The 19,898-nt window shown below is 35.5% G+C and overlaps 1 protein-coding gene across 1 annotated transcript in view; it reads left to right on the top strand.

Annotated features, from left to right (window-relative positions):
• The window catches only part of LOC145292007 (ras-related protein Rab-18-like), a gene marked incomplete in the record, with an annotated part of 169,663 nt that overhangs the window by 20,186 nt on the left and 129,579 nt on the right, over nt 1-19,898 (top strand). Inside the window, 1 exon segment of the mRNA XM_080137995.1 lies at nt 6,619-6,683. Coding sequence (XP_079994121.1) covers nt 6,619-6,683 — 65 coding nt within the window.

Here is a 19,898-nt window from a genome sequence, read left to right as displayed (position 1 = left end):
TAAGTTGCTGGAATCTGTGTTAAATAGGAAGTAATCAACCATCTCAACAAAAATAACCTTCTTAGTGACACACAATATGGTTTCCGTTCTGCTAGATCTACAGCAGAATTGCTTACAGTTATATCTCATAGGATTAGCGAATCTCTCGACAGAGGCAACCTTTCTAGGGCAATTGCTCTGGACATATCAACGGCCTTTGATAGGGTATGTCATAAAGGTTTACTTCACAAGATCTCCAGCTATGGTATAGCTGGAAATGTCTTCTCAATTATTAAATCATTTCTCTCTGATAGGTTCATAATAATAGTTGATGGGCAAAAATCAGAAGCTCACAGTATTAATGCTGGAGTCCCTCAGGGGTCCATCCTGGACCCAACTCTTTTCCTGATCTACATTAATGATCTTCCAAATCACATCCTTAGACATTTTTGCTGACAACACTACCATCTATGGTAGGCCTCAAGTTTTGACAGGCTTCTGGACTTGACCTTTACTCCTGATCTTAAATGGAATACAGACATCAAATCTGTTGCCAAGGCCGCTGGAAAAATGGTCAGATCCTTCTATCGATCCAGTAGATATCTCACTGCTGATGCAATTCTCTATCTATATAAGAGCCAGATACGTCCAAGGATGGAATACTGTTGCCACATATGGGCAGGAGCTGCTAGAAAAGACTTGTCCTGCCTTGATAGGGTTCAAAATAGACTTTGTGGCCTGGTGGGAGATGTCCTTTTCTCTTCGCTGCAACCTCTATCTCACAGAAGAGATGTTGCGAGTTTGTCTCTGCTTTATCATTGTTTTCATGGAAAGTGTTCGACTGAGCTTCAATCTATGGTCCCCCCTCGCCAAACTTTCACAAGAAACACGACTATCTGAAAACATTATCAATAATTTTTCCCACTCTTTATCTGTGCCTAAACCTAAACATAGATTCCATGATCAAAGCTTCTTTCTTAGAACTGCACGCCTGTGGAATTGTCTTCCGTTTTCCTGCTTTCCAGCTGTCTATAATATGGTTGTCTTCAAGTCCAACGTGAACAAGTTTCTGATGAGCCGTTCCACTTAAGTTAACAAATTTACCGAACTTCCATTACTCTCGATTACTATATAGTCCTTTTGACTACTGTACACTCTTTTACCCTTATCCTTGAGTGGCCTATCGGCCTTGATAAGTGGCGACACCTATGTAAAAATAAAATATATATATATATAATTATATATATATATATATCTCGATATATTTAAAAATGTAATTCTTGGTTCGTTATAAGCGAATAAAACCATATTTCTACGTTAGCAATTTATTTGAAATTTTCAGACAACCCATCTTTAGAGTCGAGGGATATTTTTATGTTATTAAAATAAATTTACCTCGCAAATTATTAAAATATTAAATAAAATAAATATATTTTCGTAACGTTAGTGCGAACCTGTTTTGTTGATAAAACTGAACTTCCGGTTCGATACATTTCCCAGCCATGAATTGATGAGACGAAGTAGATTTCATTTTCTGTTTACTCGATAAGTAAAAAAAAACAAAAAAAACATAATTCATTTGTTTATCTTCCAAATTTTTTAATTTAAACATTTTTTCTTTATTATATAAGGGAAAAAAAAGTTTGCCGCTTGCTTTTTGAGTTTTTTTTTGTTTTTTTTTGATTTTCGATATAAGATTGGTTGGTAAAAGTACAGTTTTTTTTTACGGATTGGTAACTTGCTTAAATAATATTTGGTGCTAATGCAAAGAGTGGTCCGCACTATTTTTTAAATCGTATTTCCAGGTTTAATTAAAGTTTTATTATATGTTTTTTTATTCAATTGTAAGGTTAAAATACAGATTAGGTACAAAACACCCTCCCCTCCCCATGTTAAGAATGGCTTTTTAAATAATAACGTTATTATTTCAACACAGATCACTCTCTGCATGCGTACTGTACTTTCACCTAACAATTTAATAAACAAAACATGGTACTTATGCAGAGAAAGTACCATAATAATATAATAATAGAATAATAACGTTATTTAGAAAGCTATTCTTAACATGGAAAGGACGTTTTGTTACTATTCTATACTTTCACCTAACAATTTAATAAACGAAAGATGGTACTTATGCAGAGAAGGTACCGTGCTTTAATAATGCTATTAGGAAAGCCATTCTTAACATGGGAAAGGGAGAGTGTTCTGTAACTTTTTTATATTTTCACCTAACAATTTAATATAAACAAAAGATAGTACTTATGCAGAGAAGGTACCGTGCTGAAATAATACCGTTATTTAGAAAGCTATTCTTAACATGGGGAGGGAGTTTTGCATCTATTCTATACTTTCACCTAACAGTTTAATAAACAAAAATAGATAGTACGTATGCATAGAAAATACCGTGCTGAAATAATGTTATTTATAAAGACATTCTTAACCTGGGGATGGTATTTTGTAACAATTCTGTCCTTTCACCTAACAATTTAAAAACAAAACATGGTACTCATGCAGAGAAGCTACCCTGCTGAAATAACGACATTATCATTTAGAAAGCCATTCTTAACATGGGGATAGGGGTGTTTTGTAACTATTCTGGACTTTCACCTAACAATTTAATAAACAAAAGTTAAACTTTAGCAGACAAGGCACAGTACTGAATCATTAACATTATTTAGAAAACCATTTTTTACATGGGAAGGGAGGATGTTTTCTAACTATTCTGTACTTTCAGTGCTGATGCAGAGAGTGATCTGCACTATTTTTTAAATCGCATTTCCATGTTTAATTAAAGTTTTATGATATGTTTTTTATTCAATTGTAAGGTTAAAGTACAGAATAGGTACAAAACCCCCTCTACATGTTAAGAATGGCTTTTTAAATAATGTTATTATTTCAGCACGGATCACTCTCTGCATGAATACCGATTAATGTTTTGTTCTTTGCTTTTTTTACCGTATTTTTTTTTTTTTTCAAGAAAACCTTTTTTTACAAAAATTGAAAGTACACGTTTTTTCTTTTCTTTTTTTTTTTACAGAAGTTGTTTTTATATAAGAAAATATGAATGCTTTTAAAGAAATTGGGTACTCCTGCACTTATTGATCCGTGCTGAAATAATAACGTTATTATTTAAAAAGCCATTCTTAACATTGGGAGAAGAGGGTGTTTTGTACCTATTCTGTACTTTAACCTTACAATTGAATGAAAAAAACGGTAATTTTTAGATTAGGTCCTCCTCCACAATTTTCTTTTAAATGACGACTTTTGTGGGTTTTCGACTATGCTGAATACGGAAATCGCATTGAAATTTTGAAGAAATAAGTAGTTATCGAGATATTAAAAATTTGTATAATGCATTGTAATCTCTGGCAGCCATCTTTTTTACACGCTTGCGCGTGTCATAAACAAATCTACGCGTGTAACAAAGATGGCCGCCAAAGAATACAATGCATAAAACAACTATCTATATCTCGATAACTACTTATTTCTGCAAAATTTCAATGCGATTTCTGTATTCAGCATAGTCGGAAACCTTTAAAAGTCGTCATTTAAAAGAAAATTGTGGAGGTGGACCTAATCTAAAAAAAATACCAAAAAAACATAAAACTTTAATTAAGCTTGGAAATACGATTTAAAAAAATAGCGCGGATCAGTAAGTGCATTAGCACCCATTAATCAACTCACGTGACCTTATTGCCAAATAAGGTCCGGCTACAATGTTGAACGCACCGTTCACATTGTTTTTTTGTTAAGTTAAATTCAACTTTCACAATATCTTTTTATTTTTTTATAATTACACAATATCTTTTTTTAATAATAAATTGTTAGTTAAAAAAGCACAGAGTAGTTACAAAACACCATCCCCTCTCTATGGTAAGAATGGCTGAAAAAAATATTAGGTACTCATGTAGAGAGTGATCCGTGCTGAAATAATGTTATTTAAAAAGCCATTCTTAACATGGGGAGAGGAGGGTGTTTTGTTCCTATTCTGTACCTTACAATTGAATAAAAAACATATAAAACTTTAATTAAACTTGGAAATTCGATTTAAAAAATAGCGCGGATTAGTAAGTTCATTAGCACCAGAAATTGTTAAGTGAAATACAGAAAAGTTTTTACCAAGAAAACCATTATTTTTTTTTTTTGTTATTCTTACCAAGGGGAAGGAGATGATGTTTTGTCACTATTCTGTGCTTTCAATTAACAATTTATTAAAAAAACAAAAGGTAAATTTTCACATTAGGTCCACCTCCACAATTTTTAACATGGGTAGGTTGGGGGTGTTTATTCTGAAAGCCGTTCTTAACATGGGGAGAATGGAGGTATTTATTCCAAAAGCCGTTTTTAAAAAACGAAAGACAGGTAAAAGGTTAAAACATGTGGTTAGGCATGGGTGTTGTTTATTCCGAAAGCCATTCTTAATATGGGGAGGTTGGGAGTGTTTATTCATGGCCGTCAGTGAATTATAGTGCATAGTACAGGTCTTTATATCTCGAAAACTAATTGCCTCTGCAAATTTTAAATGAGATTTTCTTATTCAGCATAGTCGAAAATTGTGGAGGTGGACCTAATGTAAAAAAAAATACCCTCCCCCCAAAAAGATATCGTGAATTTTAAATTTAAGCGCGGTAAACAAAAATAAAATTAGACAGAAAAATACACTTTTGGGTTTGTACTTGCACAAAGACTTGAAAAAGTTGTCAACAAAAACAAATATATAGCAAGTAAATATTTTCAAAGGCAAGATAAGTTACTTTTCTACCTAATTGGATAATTTTTAGTGTTTTATTGGGTTTGTACTACTGTACATATAGATTCGAAAAAGTTGTCAAAAAATAAATGTATAACAAATATTATCAAAGGCAAGATATGTTACTTTATTACCGAAATGGATGATTTTTTTGTTTTTTTAATGCAAAATTTTTATTCGGCTCAAAAAACACAGCGTTTACTGTTATATTTTAAAATTACAAATGGCGGCAGACTGTGTTAACACATTAGGTTTGGGAAAATGAGTTAAAACTAAAAAAAATATACAAAATACTGTTAAAAACCACTGAATACATGTCTGCCTATGTCACAGTAACATATATTGAGTGAGTTCCTGACAGTATTTTGTACAGTTTTTTTTAGTTTTAACTCATTTTCCCAAAGTTAATGTGTTCAACAGTCTGTCGCCATTTGTATTTTTCAAATATACAGATAAACACTACATGTTTTTGAACCGATTAAACATTTTACACTAAATAAAAACACTAAAATCTTATCCAGTTAGGTAGAAAAGTAATTTATCTTGCCTTTGATAACATTTATTTGTTATATTTATTTTTCAACAACTTTTTCGTTTCTGTGTTTAGTAATACAAACCCGTTTTATTTACTATAACGTTTAGTCGGCTCGAAGAACAGTGTTTATCAGTGTATTTGAAAATTACAAACGGTGATGGACACTGTTGATGATGTTAAGCTTGAGAAAATGATTTAAAACTAAAAAACTATACAAAATACTATCAGAAACCCACCGAATATGTCAGCCTATGTCACAATAACATATAATCAGTAGGTGTCTGACATTGTTTTGTATAGTTTTTAACTGATTTTCCCAAACTTAACGTATTCAACAGAGTCCGCGACCATTCGTCTTTTTCAAATACATAGATAAACACTGCGTTTTTGAGCCGATTAAACATTTTACATAAAATAAAAACACTAAAAAATTATCCAGTTAGATAGAAACGTAATTTACCTTACCTTTGCTTTCATTTATTCGTTTTTGAACAACTTTTTCGAATCTGTGTATAGTAACACACCCCCTTACCCAAATATTAATTAAAAACTCACATTTTTGAATAAAATAAAAAAGAAAACTATTTAGCGTTTCAATGGTTTAGCAACTTTCGACTTAATCCACTGAATGTTGGTCGAGCGCAAGCCATGTTGATGGTAACTCCCGAGGATCCGGATCCAATTCTGCAAGAGTACCATATTTTTTTTCATTTTCACCTTTTTTTTTTATTACTTTTTGGAGTGGATTGCTGTACTAAGAATATAAGAAACATGCATTTTCTCTTTTTATTAGAATTTTCCATTACACGAAATTAAGCCACAGCAATGCCATATATATTTTATAAATTACTAACTAGCTCTACCTACGTATTGAGCACTTTTGAAGTAAATACTTAAAGTGTACGCATAAATCTATACGTTCGTATATTAATTTCATGTGAGTAAATTAAGTAGTTTATATATATATATATATATATATATATAATCTTTCTGCTAAGTTTGTCAGGGTGTGTGTTTGTTTTTGTTTTTTTTGTTTGTTTGTTCTGGAAATTGATTCTGACTTGATGCAAAGAGCTAAAAATAAAAATAGTATAATAGTATAGGTTAAAAATTTGCCAATGATAAGTGTTAGATAGAATAGATTCTGACCCAGAAAGCTGCTATTCTTCCCTCCTCATCAGCAACGTTGATCATGGAATGTGAGGACTAAAGGACAAAATAAAGGAAAAAGGAGGGTTACGAGGCTGCTGATAGTAAACTCGAGACAGCATACATTTAATGCTATTTTATTCTTTTGTTTTGTTTCTATTGTTTCATGTATTCTAATTAAAAATTTGTCTTTTGTTTTTGGTAGGTGTTGATTTCAAAGTGAAAACTATAACTGTTGAAGGAAATAATAAAGCTAAATTGGCGATTTGGGTAAGAAAAATTTATTTTGCAATTTACTGACAATTTGTATTTTTTCACTAAAGCTTTTAATTTCTCGCTTCCTTTTTTTTTTTTTTTTTTTCTGCAATAAATGAAAATTCTTAAAATAGGTATCACAAACCAGCCAGTTTAAACATAAAAACATAAGATATTGACTGATATATACTCGAGTCAAAATAATGAAAAGAATATTCTCTTTTGTGTATTCATTCTTTTCTGGACTGTTATCCTTATCTTTATCCTCTGATCTTCTTTAGGACCCATGGCAAAGTGGGTCTTGTTGAGTCACTATGGTTCCAGGTGAGCATTGTCTGAAGATAGCAGTTTTAATCTTAGCAAACCAGAAGTTTAATTGGCCAAAACATGGTGAGATAGCAACTATTGAAGGTAGATAGAGTTAAGACTCAGCATTCCTATCCTGTTGTAGTTAATCACCTGAAGAAAGTCTGAGGATGAGTTGGTCGGAATGTGGTGAAATAATAATAACTATAAAGATGAGGGTTAACAGTCCACAAAAGAATGAATACACTAAGTATGAAGTCTCATCTGAAAGGATTCAAGAAAAAGAAAATAAGCACAGTCCTGTTCTACAGTTGTGAATTTTTTACATGCAGATTGATTATTCATATTAGTTGAATTCTTTGGCCTACTGTTCCCATCTTGAGTGTTGTTTGCACAAGTTTTGGTCTATGTAATCTCTGACCTTCTTCAGGTGTATCTTGTTAAATTCCAGAATCTGCATGGAATTTCAAATGTAACCCTTCATTCAACCCACAAGAGCAGCACACTCTCACCGCATCAGTCATGACTTTAGTATGAATTTTAAGAGACTGTTAAATGTAAATATTGCTATTTATTACAACATCTTTGGGCAGATGATGGTTAAGTGGTTAATGACACTGACTGATGATCTGAGTGTTCCATGTCCGAATCCAGTTCATTCCACAAAAAATCACTTTTACTTAGGATTTTGGCAATTTTTTGTGGTCGCTCCCATAAGTCCTTGATGTCTTTCTAGAAAGAATTCTGACTAGAAAAATATTGGAGAAACCAATGCCAACAATAGAATCATCAGTCTTATGATATGATGACTACATCTTTTGAATGAAAAAGGATTTGGTGTAAAAAAAAAACACTTATTGAAGTGTTTGTAGGCACCTACCCTTGAAAAAAAAAAATTGAATTCAAAGCATACATGAGGAAGATGTCTTATGTCACCATGTTTTCGATTGTGAAAGGTTATATCCATATTTTCTAGATTTCGTGTTTTGGTTCTAATTAAAAAATAAAGAAATAAAAAGTCAAACAAAACCCTAGGCAATACTATTTTTTAAATATTTATAATAAAAACCAGCCTTAAATTTAATTAGAACTTTAAATTTATTAAATTTTAATTAAACTTTAATTCTAAGTTCTAAGTAAAACTTACGATTGGCTTATAACCAATCTTAAGTTTTTAAAATATAATTACAAAACTAAAAGCTACCTACAAAACTAAATTATTAAAATATGTTTCAGTTTCCATTAATAAATATTCTAACTTCCCATTAAAGAGATGCTAATTTTCCTATTAATATTTTTTTTAATATATTTATTATTTTACTTAATATCATAAAACAAAAAGAGAAAAGCATTATTACTAATTAAAATCTAATTTTCAAGATTTACTCATGCTAAATTAAAATAACAGATCCAGTTCAATAACTCAAAATATTTTATGAGTTCTACTCCTTGAAATTAATTGAATTAAAATTCTGTTAAATATCTTAAAAATGCACAAATAACTAAATATAAAAATGATATATGATTAATATATGAAATTATTTTTATTTATTAATTTTTTTTACATCAACTGAAATATTGGGCAATAACACTCAAGATGAGAACAGTAGTCTGAAGAATCCAAATATAGCCTCATCTTAAAGAAAAAGTGCCACTCATTGAATTCATTGAAAGTACTTGAGTTTCACTCATGTACATCAGCTGAAATTTTATAAAATTCCAGTTTGAGATGACTATATTGAACTCATCAGCTTCTCATAAATGCTTAACTGACAAGAGGATGATGAATCCAACACAGTCATTTTAAATACATTTAACTGTACTTTAATAAACATTATGATAGAGCCAACCACAGTTGATATTTTTTCTTCTGACACAAGATAATCCTATATATATATATATATATATATATATACACACACACTGATAGTAGTGGGGTTTAGGTTGTTGTGGAGACAGTTTTGTGCTTATAGCAGGCCTATTGAACAATCTCAATGATATGCCAAAGAGTTTAGCAAAGCAATGTAGTGAAACTCTGCCTAATACTGGCAAAGTGTGATGTCTTTTCTCCATTAGGTTTCATCTAACAAACCTGAAACAACAATGAACCAAACTCCAAATTAAATATTGTAAAATAGAGAAAGATCCACCGGTAAGCAAAGTCATAAAGCAATTCATAAACAGAAAAAGTCTGTTTTTAAGATCCTGAAATACTTTCCACAAATTGAGCTGACATCCAGGGGAAATTAACAAGATGGGAAAGAGGTTCATTCTACAAAAATTTTAGAATTAACCTAATATGGCCCATAACATTAACTGAATTTACTGGGTTTTTAGACCAAACATTAATGCACTATGTCTTATATATTAACATTCTATGACCACTTTTAATATTTACAAGAAACCTATTAACAAAAATACTAAATAATAAAAATTACATATAGAATACAAGAACATAAGTTAGCTGCATACCTCCACCTCATTATCTAAGAATAAGCCAAGTCTCATCTAGATATTATTCTCCATATTTTATCAAGTATTCCCAAAGTTATGTCATGGAAACGTTGATAAGTCAAAAGCAATTTATCTAATCCAGCTGAAATTTTGCATGCATGATGGTTACTGTTATCAAAGAGCACCAAATCCATGAATCAAATCTGGAAAAATTGAAAGTTGAAATTCTGTAAAAATTTTGACTTTATCAAAATTTTCAAGGTCGAGTTAAAATGTCAAGGCAAATCTTGATTTCAAGTGAGTACAAAAATATTTTGAGGTATCTATTAAAATCTTTGATCAACAAATGAGTTGAAATTAAATTTTTGTTTTTGCAATCATATCTGAATGTCAGGCTGGAATCGATTGCTCTTTGTTGGATCCCTGGATGTCTTTTTGATTTTCCAAATTTTTCATTCCAGGAAGTATACTAATGGCATTTTTAACTTACTGAACTAGATGAATTTCTTAAAGATTCATTAAAAAAATTTTTTTTAAGTCCTTAATACTGTTCTGGGGTAGTTCACCAGTATATCTATGATAGTATGGATTTGTCTGGTTCTATGTAAGCCAGACATTTCTACTTTCTGGCAGAGAGCACACACATAGTGAACACCAGGACTCTTTCACCTTAATATTTTGACCCCCTAAACAGGACCACAACATTGGCGACATATACATTCAAAAAAGGACCCACAAGGATTTCTGTTGGATAAACGCGAACAGAGGCCACTCGAGGATAAGAGTTAAAGTAGTCAAAAGGACAATATCATAGTAATCGTTAGAAGTGTAAATTTGGTAAATTGGATTACTTAAGGGGAACGGCTCATCAAGGACTTGTTGGACCTGAAGATGACCATATTGTAGTCAGCTGGAAAGCAGGCAAATGGAAGAGAGTTCCACAGGTGCGCAGTTCTAAGAAGCTTTGTTTATGGAATTTAGGTTTAGGCACAGATGAAGAATGGGGGAAATTATTGATAGTGTTTTCAGCTAGACGAGTGTTTCTCGTGCAAGTTTGGTGAGAGGGGGGATCATAGATTGGAGCTCAGACAAGCGTTTGTCATGAAAATAATGATAAAGCAGAGACAAGCTCGCAACACCTCTTCTGTCAGAGGTTGCAAGAAAGAGAAAAGGACATCCTTCATTAGGCTACAAAATCTATTTTGAACTCTGTCAAAGCAAGATAAGATCTTTCTAGCAGCTCCTGCCCAAATTTGGCAATAATGCTCCATCCTTGGACATACCTGGCTCTTATATAGGTAGAGAATTGCATCAGCAGGTAGATATCTACTGGATCGATTAGAAGGATCCCATCATTTTTCCAGTGACCTTGGCAACGGATTTGATGTACGTGTTCCATTTCAGATCAGGAGTAAAGGTCAATCCCAAAAGCTTGTCAAAACATGCTGCCTCCCTCAGGCGAGAGCCATTCATTTAAATTGATGCCAGATGGGGATCAGAACGTTGATGACAGAAGCTTGGTTTTAGATGCATTAAAAGTAAGAAGCCACTTTTTTCTCCATTGTACTACATGATCAAGTTCAGAGGAGAAAGAATCAGAGAACTTAGTCATTTATGACCTTTGATGTGCTGTCATAGATGGTAGTGTCATCAGTGTAAATGTCTACGAATGATCTTAGGATGTGATTTGGAAGATTATTGATGTAGATCAGGAAGAGAGTCGGACACAGGATGGACTCCTGAAGGACTCCAGCATTAATACTATGAGCTTTTGATCTCTGCCCATCAACCACTACTCTTATGAACCTATCAGAGAGAAATGATTTAATGATTGAAAAGACATTTCCAGCTATACCATAGCTGGAGATCTTGTGAAGTAAACCTTTATGCCATACCCTATCAAAGGCCTTTGATATGTCAAGAGCAATTGCCCTAGAAAGGAAGCCTCCATTGAGAGATTCACTAATCCTATGAGATATAACTGTAAGCTCATCTGCTGTAGATCTAGCAGAACGGAAACCATATTGCATGTCACTAAGAAGATTATTTTTGCTGGGGTGGTTAACTATTCCTCAATAAAATTCCAGTAACTTACTCATGATGCACAGGAGACTTATTGGTCTGTACTGAGAGAGAGATGATTGATCACCTGAATTCTTAAATACAGGGCATACCGATGAGGTTTTCCAGGGTGTTGAGAAGCAATTCTTAAGACAACACTTAAGCAGCTTTGTAAGTATGGGAGCTAGTTTTGGTTGAAGCCTAGTGCTACCAGATCAGGCTTCCTGAGATGAAATGCGCCTACATTGATGTTCTTTTTTGTTTTACTATTCTCTTTTGTAAAACTTAATTATGTTCTGCAAAACCAAAAACAGCCCCCCCCTTTTTCCTCCCCTACTTCCCAACCTCGCCCTGTCAGTGGAGTTTTAGAATATGCTGACTGATCGCCTGCAGAGAGTAAAAGTTTCTCAATGGGGCCACCTGTTTGCCATGGGTGGTGACCTGTGATGCCTGGGAAAAGAATTCTGGTGGCTGAGTACCTGATACCTAGGGAAAATAAAGGTATTGGGTGCAACACTCTACTTTGGCTTTGTACTGGGTTAGACGGTTGGTTGGAGGGGTCCAATCCGATCAATCAACTGGTCATGACAAGCTCCACCATATATAACCCATACCAAGCTTGCAATTAACCACTAATATTCCCATCCCAAACCTGTACTAATCCCACTAACAATTATACCCCAAAATATGGTGGAAAGCGGTAGCTGAGGGTCAATCATATTTTAGAACCAAAAGCTTATTCCATACAAATCAGATTTGTCTTGGACTAAAATAAAAACAAATCTCAACCAAGGCGAATGGGAAATCCCCCTTGGTAAATTCCCAATGAAAATTGGACTCCGTGGAGGGTGGCAGAGTCCAGGGCCAGTGAATTAAAATAAAAATAATAATATGGAGAAAATAAAAAAAATAAAAATTATTTTGATGGCTCAGACATCTCTGACTCTAACGACAGATCAGAACCACAAGTGAAACAGAAGCAAGGAAATTACCCTAGTCTAACTTCTCCTAAATATATAGTGATAGAACCTACTAATAAAGAATCCTTTACCAAAATGTCACCATTTAAAATTGAAAATACTCTGAAAAGCCTGAAACTTGTTTCAGTTAAAAAAAAAAAATGACCAATGGCACATTATTGGTCCAAATGGATAAAGAAGCCCAATCCGAAAGACTCCTAAACTGGACAACTTTCGATGGAATGAAAATAAAAATTTACCCACACAAATTCTTGAACACCTCTAGTGTGAGGTGTGAAGAACTCGCACAGGGCACCATAGAAGAAATTAAAATCAACCTAATAAAGCAAAATGTGTCAGATGTGAGGAGAATGATCATTAAAAGAAATGGCCAAATGATACACACCAACACATATGCATTAACCTTTAACTCAACCAAACTCCCACCAGAAATAAAAATTTAGTTCACAATGGTCAAGGTGGAAACATACATACCAGGACCACTCAGATGCTTCAATTGTCAAAAGTTCGGTCACCACAAAGATTGATGCACCCAAACCCCTGTGTGCGAAAGATGTGGTAAGAACGGAACAGATCATGAAGAAAAAGGCTGCAAAGAAAAACCAACCTGCATCAATTGCAAGGGAGAATACTCAGCCAATTCAAGATCTGGCAAAATGAAAAACAAATCACTAATATAAAATATGCCAAAAATATCTCTTTCCCAGAATACACCATAATCGGAAATGACAATAAGCAAAAAAAAAAAAAAAAAACACCATCATAACTAACACCAATGGAGGCCAGAAGTTTGACCCCATCATCAACAAACTTTCCGAAATAAAAACTGACAAACTCCCACCCATCATAACAGAACTAAAAGAGCTGAAAGCCTTTGTGATGGAAATGGGGTACAAACTATCACACAAGACCAAGACTCCCCCAAGAGCCAGATTCTGCCAAACAGAAAATGAAAATAGAGCAAGCAACACAAACACACACAAAATGAGGGACCCAAGTGACATCCCTAATGGAAAAATCCTTCCAGGAACATGGACCTAAACAAAGGTCTCAAAGCAGATCTACGCAATGGTCCAATGATAAACCAAAGGGACAGAATGAGGGACAAAAAGATGGTCCATCGAAGAAAGAAAAGAATGAAAATGAACACCCAAGTAGAGAAAAACTATGGCAATGTTTAGGAAAGGAAACTGAAAGTCATAAAAACGTTCCTGAAACAAAAAAACAAATTCACCGACATGAAACAATGGAGACAGAGGATAACCTTCCACCTCCTGTTGCCCCTGACCCAGATCGGAATCCATGACAGACAAAATTATCCAATGGAACTGCCAAGGACTTAAGGCAAACATAAACAAATTACTATTGTTAATATCTAACCTACGACCTACTATCATCTGCCTCCAGGAAACATTTCTGAAGACACATGATAACATCACTGCAAAAAACTACACCCAATACAACTTTATACACAATACTGGACAGACCGTCTCCAGAGGTGTATTGATTCTAGTTAGAAACGACATCCCTCAGAGCAAAATAACTCTAGACACCACATTACAAGTAATTGCTGTGAAAACCACTTTGCATAAAACCATCAACATTTGCTCCATGTATATCCCACCACATGACCCCATAAATGAAGCCAAAGTCAACAAAATAATAAACCAACTTCCTAAACCATACATCCTACTAGGAGACTTCAACAGCCACAACATCATATGAGGAAGCAATAAAACAGATGTAAAAGATAAAAAACTAGAAAACATCATCAACAATAACAATCTGTCTCTCATGAACCAAATTTTCAATACATACTAAGCCATTGATTTGTTGCTATGCAACCCAGCCACATTAATAGACTACAGTTGGCAAGTGTATGATAACTCATGTGGTAGCGATCACTTTCCCATTATACTTGAAAACTCAATCCCTATTGAAGATAACCCGCTCAGATGGAAGCTAAACAAAGCTAACTGGGAGGAATATAAAACCCAATGCAATGCAAAACTAATAGACAAAAATGAACTGGAAAACTCTATGGAACACTCCACTGATTCCTTGATGTCAATAGCTGGGGAATGTATACCCAAAGGCTCCAAATCCAAAAAATATAAAAGACCTTGTTTTAATGAAGATTGCCAAAAAACGGTAAGATTACGTAAAGCTGCACTGCGAAAATTTAAAATTTGACCCACTACCCACAATCTAGACCAATTCAAACAAAACCGAGCAAAAGCCCGTAGAACAATTAAGGAGGTAAAAAGAGTGTCATGGAGAGTCTTCATCAGCAAACTGAACTTTCACAACAAAACAAATCTGGAATATAGTCAGAAAGATAGCTGGTAAAAATCAACCAACACCACTAAAACATCTGTCAAAAGATAACACAAAAATAACCAGCAAAAAGGATACAGCAAATGTACTCGCAAAAACCTCTAAAAAAAAAACTCCTCTAATGAAAATTATAAACCACAATTCAAAAAAATCAAACTAGATGCTGAAAGGAACAAACTAAACTTCAACTCTGACAATGTAGAAGACAACAACAAACCTTTCACCCTATCTGAACTAACCGATGCCATAAACAGTTCACACAACACTGCAACAGGGCCAGATGAGATCCACTACGAGTTCCTGAAACAACTAGCTCAAAAATCCTTAATATACCTCCAAAACATCTTCAAGGACATATGGATTAGGAATGAACTCCCTGACATATGGAAACAAGTAAGAGTGATTCCCATCCCCAAACCCAATAAAGTTAAGTCTGATCCCAAAAGCTACTGACCCATAGCATTAACAAGTTGCATATGTAAAACTTTTGAAAGAATATTGAACAAAAGACTAACTTGGTACCTTGAATCAAATGGTCTGATTACAAACCACCAAAGTGGGTTCTGAAATAAAAGAAGCACCATTGATAAACTGGTACGCTTAGAAACCTTTATCAGAGAGGGATTAATAAAAAAGGAACATACAACGACCATTTTCTTTGATTTAGAAAAGGCCTATGATACAACGTGGAGATATGGTATGAAAGACCTACACATCTCAGACTAAAGGGAAGACTACCCAAATTAATAAAAGATTTTATGTCTGACAGAAATTTTAAGGTCCGTGTGGGAGCCACCCTTTCTGACCTCGAAAACCAGGAGTCCCACAAGGAAGCATACTATCAGTCACTTTATTTAATATAAAGATTAACAATATTGCCAAATGCCTAAATCCTGGAACTGACTGTTCCCTATATGTCGATGACTTCTTGATCTGTTATAGATTAAAAATGTCACAGTTGCAGCTGAACCTAAACAAAATAAACCGGTCGGCCACAGAAAATGGGCTTAAATTTTCCAAGTCAAAAACGAAGTGCATGCACATCTGTAATATTAAAAAAATGCACAATGATCCAACCCTCAAACTCGATGGCAAAAAATTGATATTACTGATCAATATAAATACGTAGGGATCATTTTTGACAGAAAATTGAATTTTATTCCCCATCTGAGATATTTAAAGCAGAAATGTCACAAAGCACTACAATTATTAAGAGTTGTCGCCAGCACAGACTGGGGAGCAGACCAACAAACGCTCCTAAAACTATACAGGACCCTAATCTGCTCGAAACTAGATTATGGCTGCTTCATCTATAGGTCAGCATGGTCTTCCTACATAAATATCCTTGACCCCATTCACTATGAGGGACTAAGACTAATCTAGGGAGCATATAGAACATCCCCCAAAGAAAGTCTATATGCAGAAGCCCACAAAGCATCCTTAACACTCAGACGGGAAAAACTTGGCTTACAATATTAATTGAAACTAAAGTTTTGCCCTACAAACTCTGCTTATCAATGTACCTTTGACCCCCAACTATAGAAACCTATTTAACAGTGGTCCTGGATATGACCTTAAAGTATATCCAGTGGTGAGGCCCCAACTTGTGGGCTTGGGGAGTGTGGAGCCACCTTTTAATTGCTATTGCTCCCAGGTCCACTCTGACTCGGAGTGGTAGTACCTGTTAGGGTCCCAACTATGGGTTAAATAGACACCGACTTGAAAACAACAAATATATTCTATTAAAAAAATTTTCTTCAAAATCTTTGGATTTAGCATTAAATAACCTGAAAAGGAGTGATATGCCATAAAATAAAAACAACCAACAACCAACTATTTAACAGAAAAGGAAAAGCCATAAAAACCTTCAGACTTTGAATAAAAACCAGCATAGAAGAATCTCAAATTCCATTCCATATCCACCATTCTATAATATCGAAAAGCCCACCATGGACTATGAGACAACCAGATGTAATGCTCAACTTAAATGAAAATAGAAAATCAAAAACAAATCCTGCCATATTTCAAGAAGAACTTGAAAATATCAAGCTATGCTACCCCTGACTATACACACATATACACAGATGGCTCGGAGGATAACGATAGTTGGATGTGCAGCTACCTACAACAATACAACAATTAGCAAACGATTTCTGAATTAAGCCTCTATATTTAGTGCTGAAACCAGAGTCATAGATCTAGCACTCAGAAAAATTAATTATATTCTCTGGATTACTCAGAAAAATTAATCATATTCTCTGACTCTTTATCTGTTTTAACAGCTATAAAAAATAGAAAACAGGAGAACCCCATGATTATAAAACTCCTAAACAAAACAAATCTCATTACCGATCAAAAGAAAATAATATTCATCTGGATCCCTAGCCATATGGGAATCAGGGGCAATGAAAGGGCCGATGCTATGGCTAAGGAGGCACTGAAGTTGGACCTTGATGGTCACAGGATCTCATACACAGACATTAAACGCTTAATCAACAAATATATATTTAAAAACTGGCAAAGTCAGTGGAGCAAAAACACAAATAATAAACTATAAAACCCACACTTGGAGAATGGAAACAGGATAAACATGGGTCCCGTAAGGAGGAAGTCTTACTGGCCAGACTGCCTATTGGTCATACAAGACTCACATAATTTCCTTCTCACTCAAGACGATGAGCCAAAGTGCACAAATTGTTCAACTCCTCTTACTATAAAGCATACTGGTAAAGTGTAATGAAAACAAACAAATCAGACAACATTATATTAAAGCAGGAAATATGAAAGAAATTTTCGAAAACAATGATACAAAAGACATTTCTTTCCTAAGAGAAACTGGACTATACAAAAAACTTTGAAGTTGTATACAATGGATATATAAATAATGAACCAAGTTCTTACCAAAGAAGTCAATCATCTTGACTGACACCATAAAGATTGAAATAAAAACATGACGGCATTAAATGACCATCAAGGTCCAGATGCCGTTAAATAAACCAACCAACCAACCAAATCTGGTTGAAGCTTTTTTAGCACTATAATTGGAATGCCGTCAGGGCCAGTTGCTTTACTAGAATGAAGGTTTATGATTAGCATGGTAACATCACGGACAGATATTTGTATATTGCATAGCATATTTTCTGATACAGGGAGAAATACAGGGAGTAGGCAGCCATGGTCGCATAGGGTAGAATTAGCTGCAAAGTTCTTGGCAAAAAGTTTGGCTTTGTCTGATGCTGATGAGCTTACCAGATCCATTGATGATAGTTGAGATAGAGCACACGTTTCTTTTCAGGATCCTATTTGTTATTTGCCAAAACTGGTGAGAACCAAGTTGCTGCTCAGCCACTTTGGACTTGACGGACTGAGCATACAACTCTCTTGCATTCTTTATTACTCTTTTACAGTGGTTGCTGGCAGTCCTGAAAGCAACTTTAGTCTCAGTGCATCTTAGATGAGCTTCAACTCTTTAGTCAATGTTCTTTATTGGACCAATGATTACAGCACCTGGAAATACATAAAATAGAAGAGCAACATCATGTATGCCCCCCCCCAGTCTTTAAGACATAAAGACGAGTATAAGTATTGTAAGATATTGTTAATATCTAACCTACGACCTACTAATCAGTTAAGCTTAATGCGAATGGTCCATCTGGGCATGAGAATTTAATAAAATGTCTTGATACATAAAGTAGATTTAATGATTTAAAGTCTGTTTTCAGATTACTCTCAGTCGGGCAGGTGGGTAGGAGAGGCGGGTTGACCGATGTAGAGGCAATGCATCCACTGGCTCCTGTGTGGTGTCTGGGTCAGGCAGAGACACCGGGCACTCCTGTAGGCCGAGGGCGTTGTGTGGCATCAGACCCTGAAGGGACGTAGGGATCTTCTGCTTGTGATCAACCGCTGGTTTCTCCGTAGTCGGCTGAACAAATGTTGGTCAGGGTTGGGAGGCATGACAGTGGTATCTGCTGGGTGTTCCTTTTGCTCGGGAGGCTCGGAAAGTGTGTTAGTGAGTGGTGTTGGTTGGTTTGGCTGTGGCTGTTCGGCTGCACTGCTGGGGCTGTGGAACGCAGGCGTTGGGGAGCGTTCAATCACTGGTATGTATTTCCGCAGGAATTTCTGGTTTCGCAGCATAACGCGGCCAAAGCCGTCGATGCGAACAACGTATTGGTCGAATTGTCGGACCTCCACGACAACACTAGTTTTGTCCCATTTCTTGGGATTAGGTCCCGTTTGGTTCTGGATCCTCACACTGTCACCAACAACTAGCTGTGGCAGGGGACAAGTATGTTCTGTAAGCCGCTCGGAGATGCGCATGTGGCGGTTGCGGAGGGCTTCCTCTCTTGATGCCAGAGTTTCACGCCAGGTGCTGTGTAGTAGGTACTTTCCGGGGTGTATGGGTATTAAATCCCGGATTGACCTTCCAAATACACACAATGTCGGAGAGAGCAAGGTATCACGGTCTGGAGTGTTGTGGTATTGGAGCATGGCTTGCTGGAATGCGTCTGTGTTGAGGGAACCGTCAATGTCAGTGCTGTCCGTGAGAAGTCATTTGACACTCTTCACTCCTATTTCTGCGCGGCAGTTGCTGTGCGGGAATGCGACAGATGAAATCCGGTGGCGAACACCCCTATTGTAAAGGAAATCACGTGTGTCATGAGCATTGAACTCGGGTTTTCCGTCTGATGTTATTTCATCACTGATACCATATGTTACAAAGATGCGACGTAGTGCTGAAATGAGTCCCTTGGAACCATTGACCGCCTGTTCAACTATCGGCCAGTTGCTGTACCTGTCAACGACGACAAGGTAGTGTTTTCTACAAAATGTGAAGTAGTTCGCGGTGATACACTGGAACGAGTATTCGGGTAGAGCCGGAGGGGTTGGTGGTTGGCTTGGGTTCGACAGAGACATCCGATTGCATGGAGAGCAGTGAGAGCGCATTTCGGTTATAGCAGGGGTCATTCCTGGCCAGAAGAATGATCACTCCGCACGCGAGCACATGATGGTTACACCCTGGTAAGAAGAGTGCAGCGTCTGGAGCACCTGGTTGCGGAGAGTTGGCAGGATGATGATTCGGTCCTTGTAAAGG

The sequence above is a fragment of the Euprymna scolopes genome, chromosome 13, assembly GCF_053919585.1.
Source record: "Euprymna scolopes isolate OS-2025 chromosome 13, ASM5391958v1, whole genome shotgun sequence".
NCBI lineage: Eukaryota > Metazoa > Mollusca > Cephalopoda > Sepiida > Sepiolidae > Euprymna > Euprymna scolopes.
This window is presented reverse-complemented; position numbering and strand designations above follow the sequence as displayed.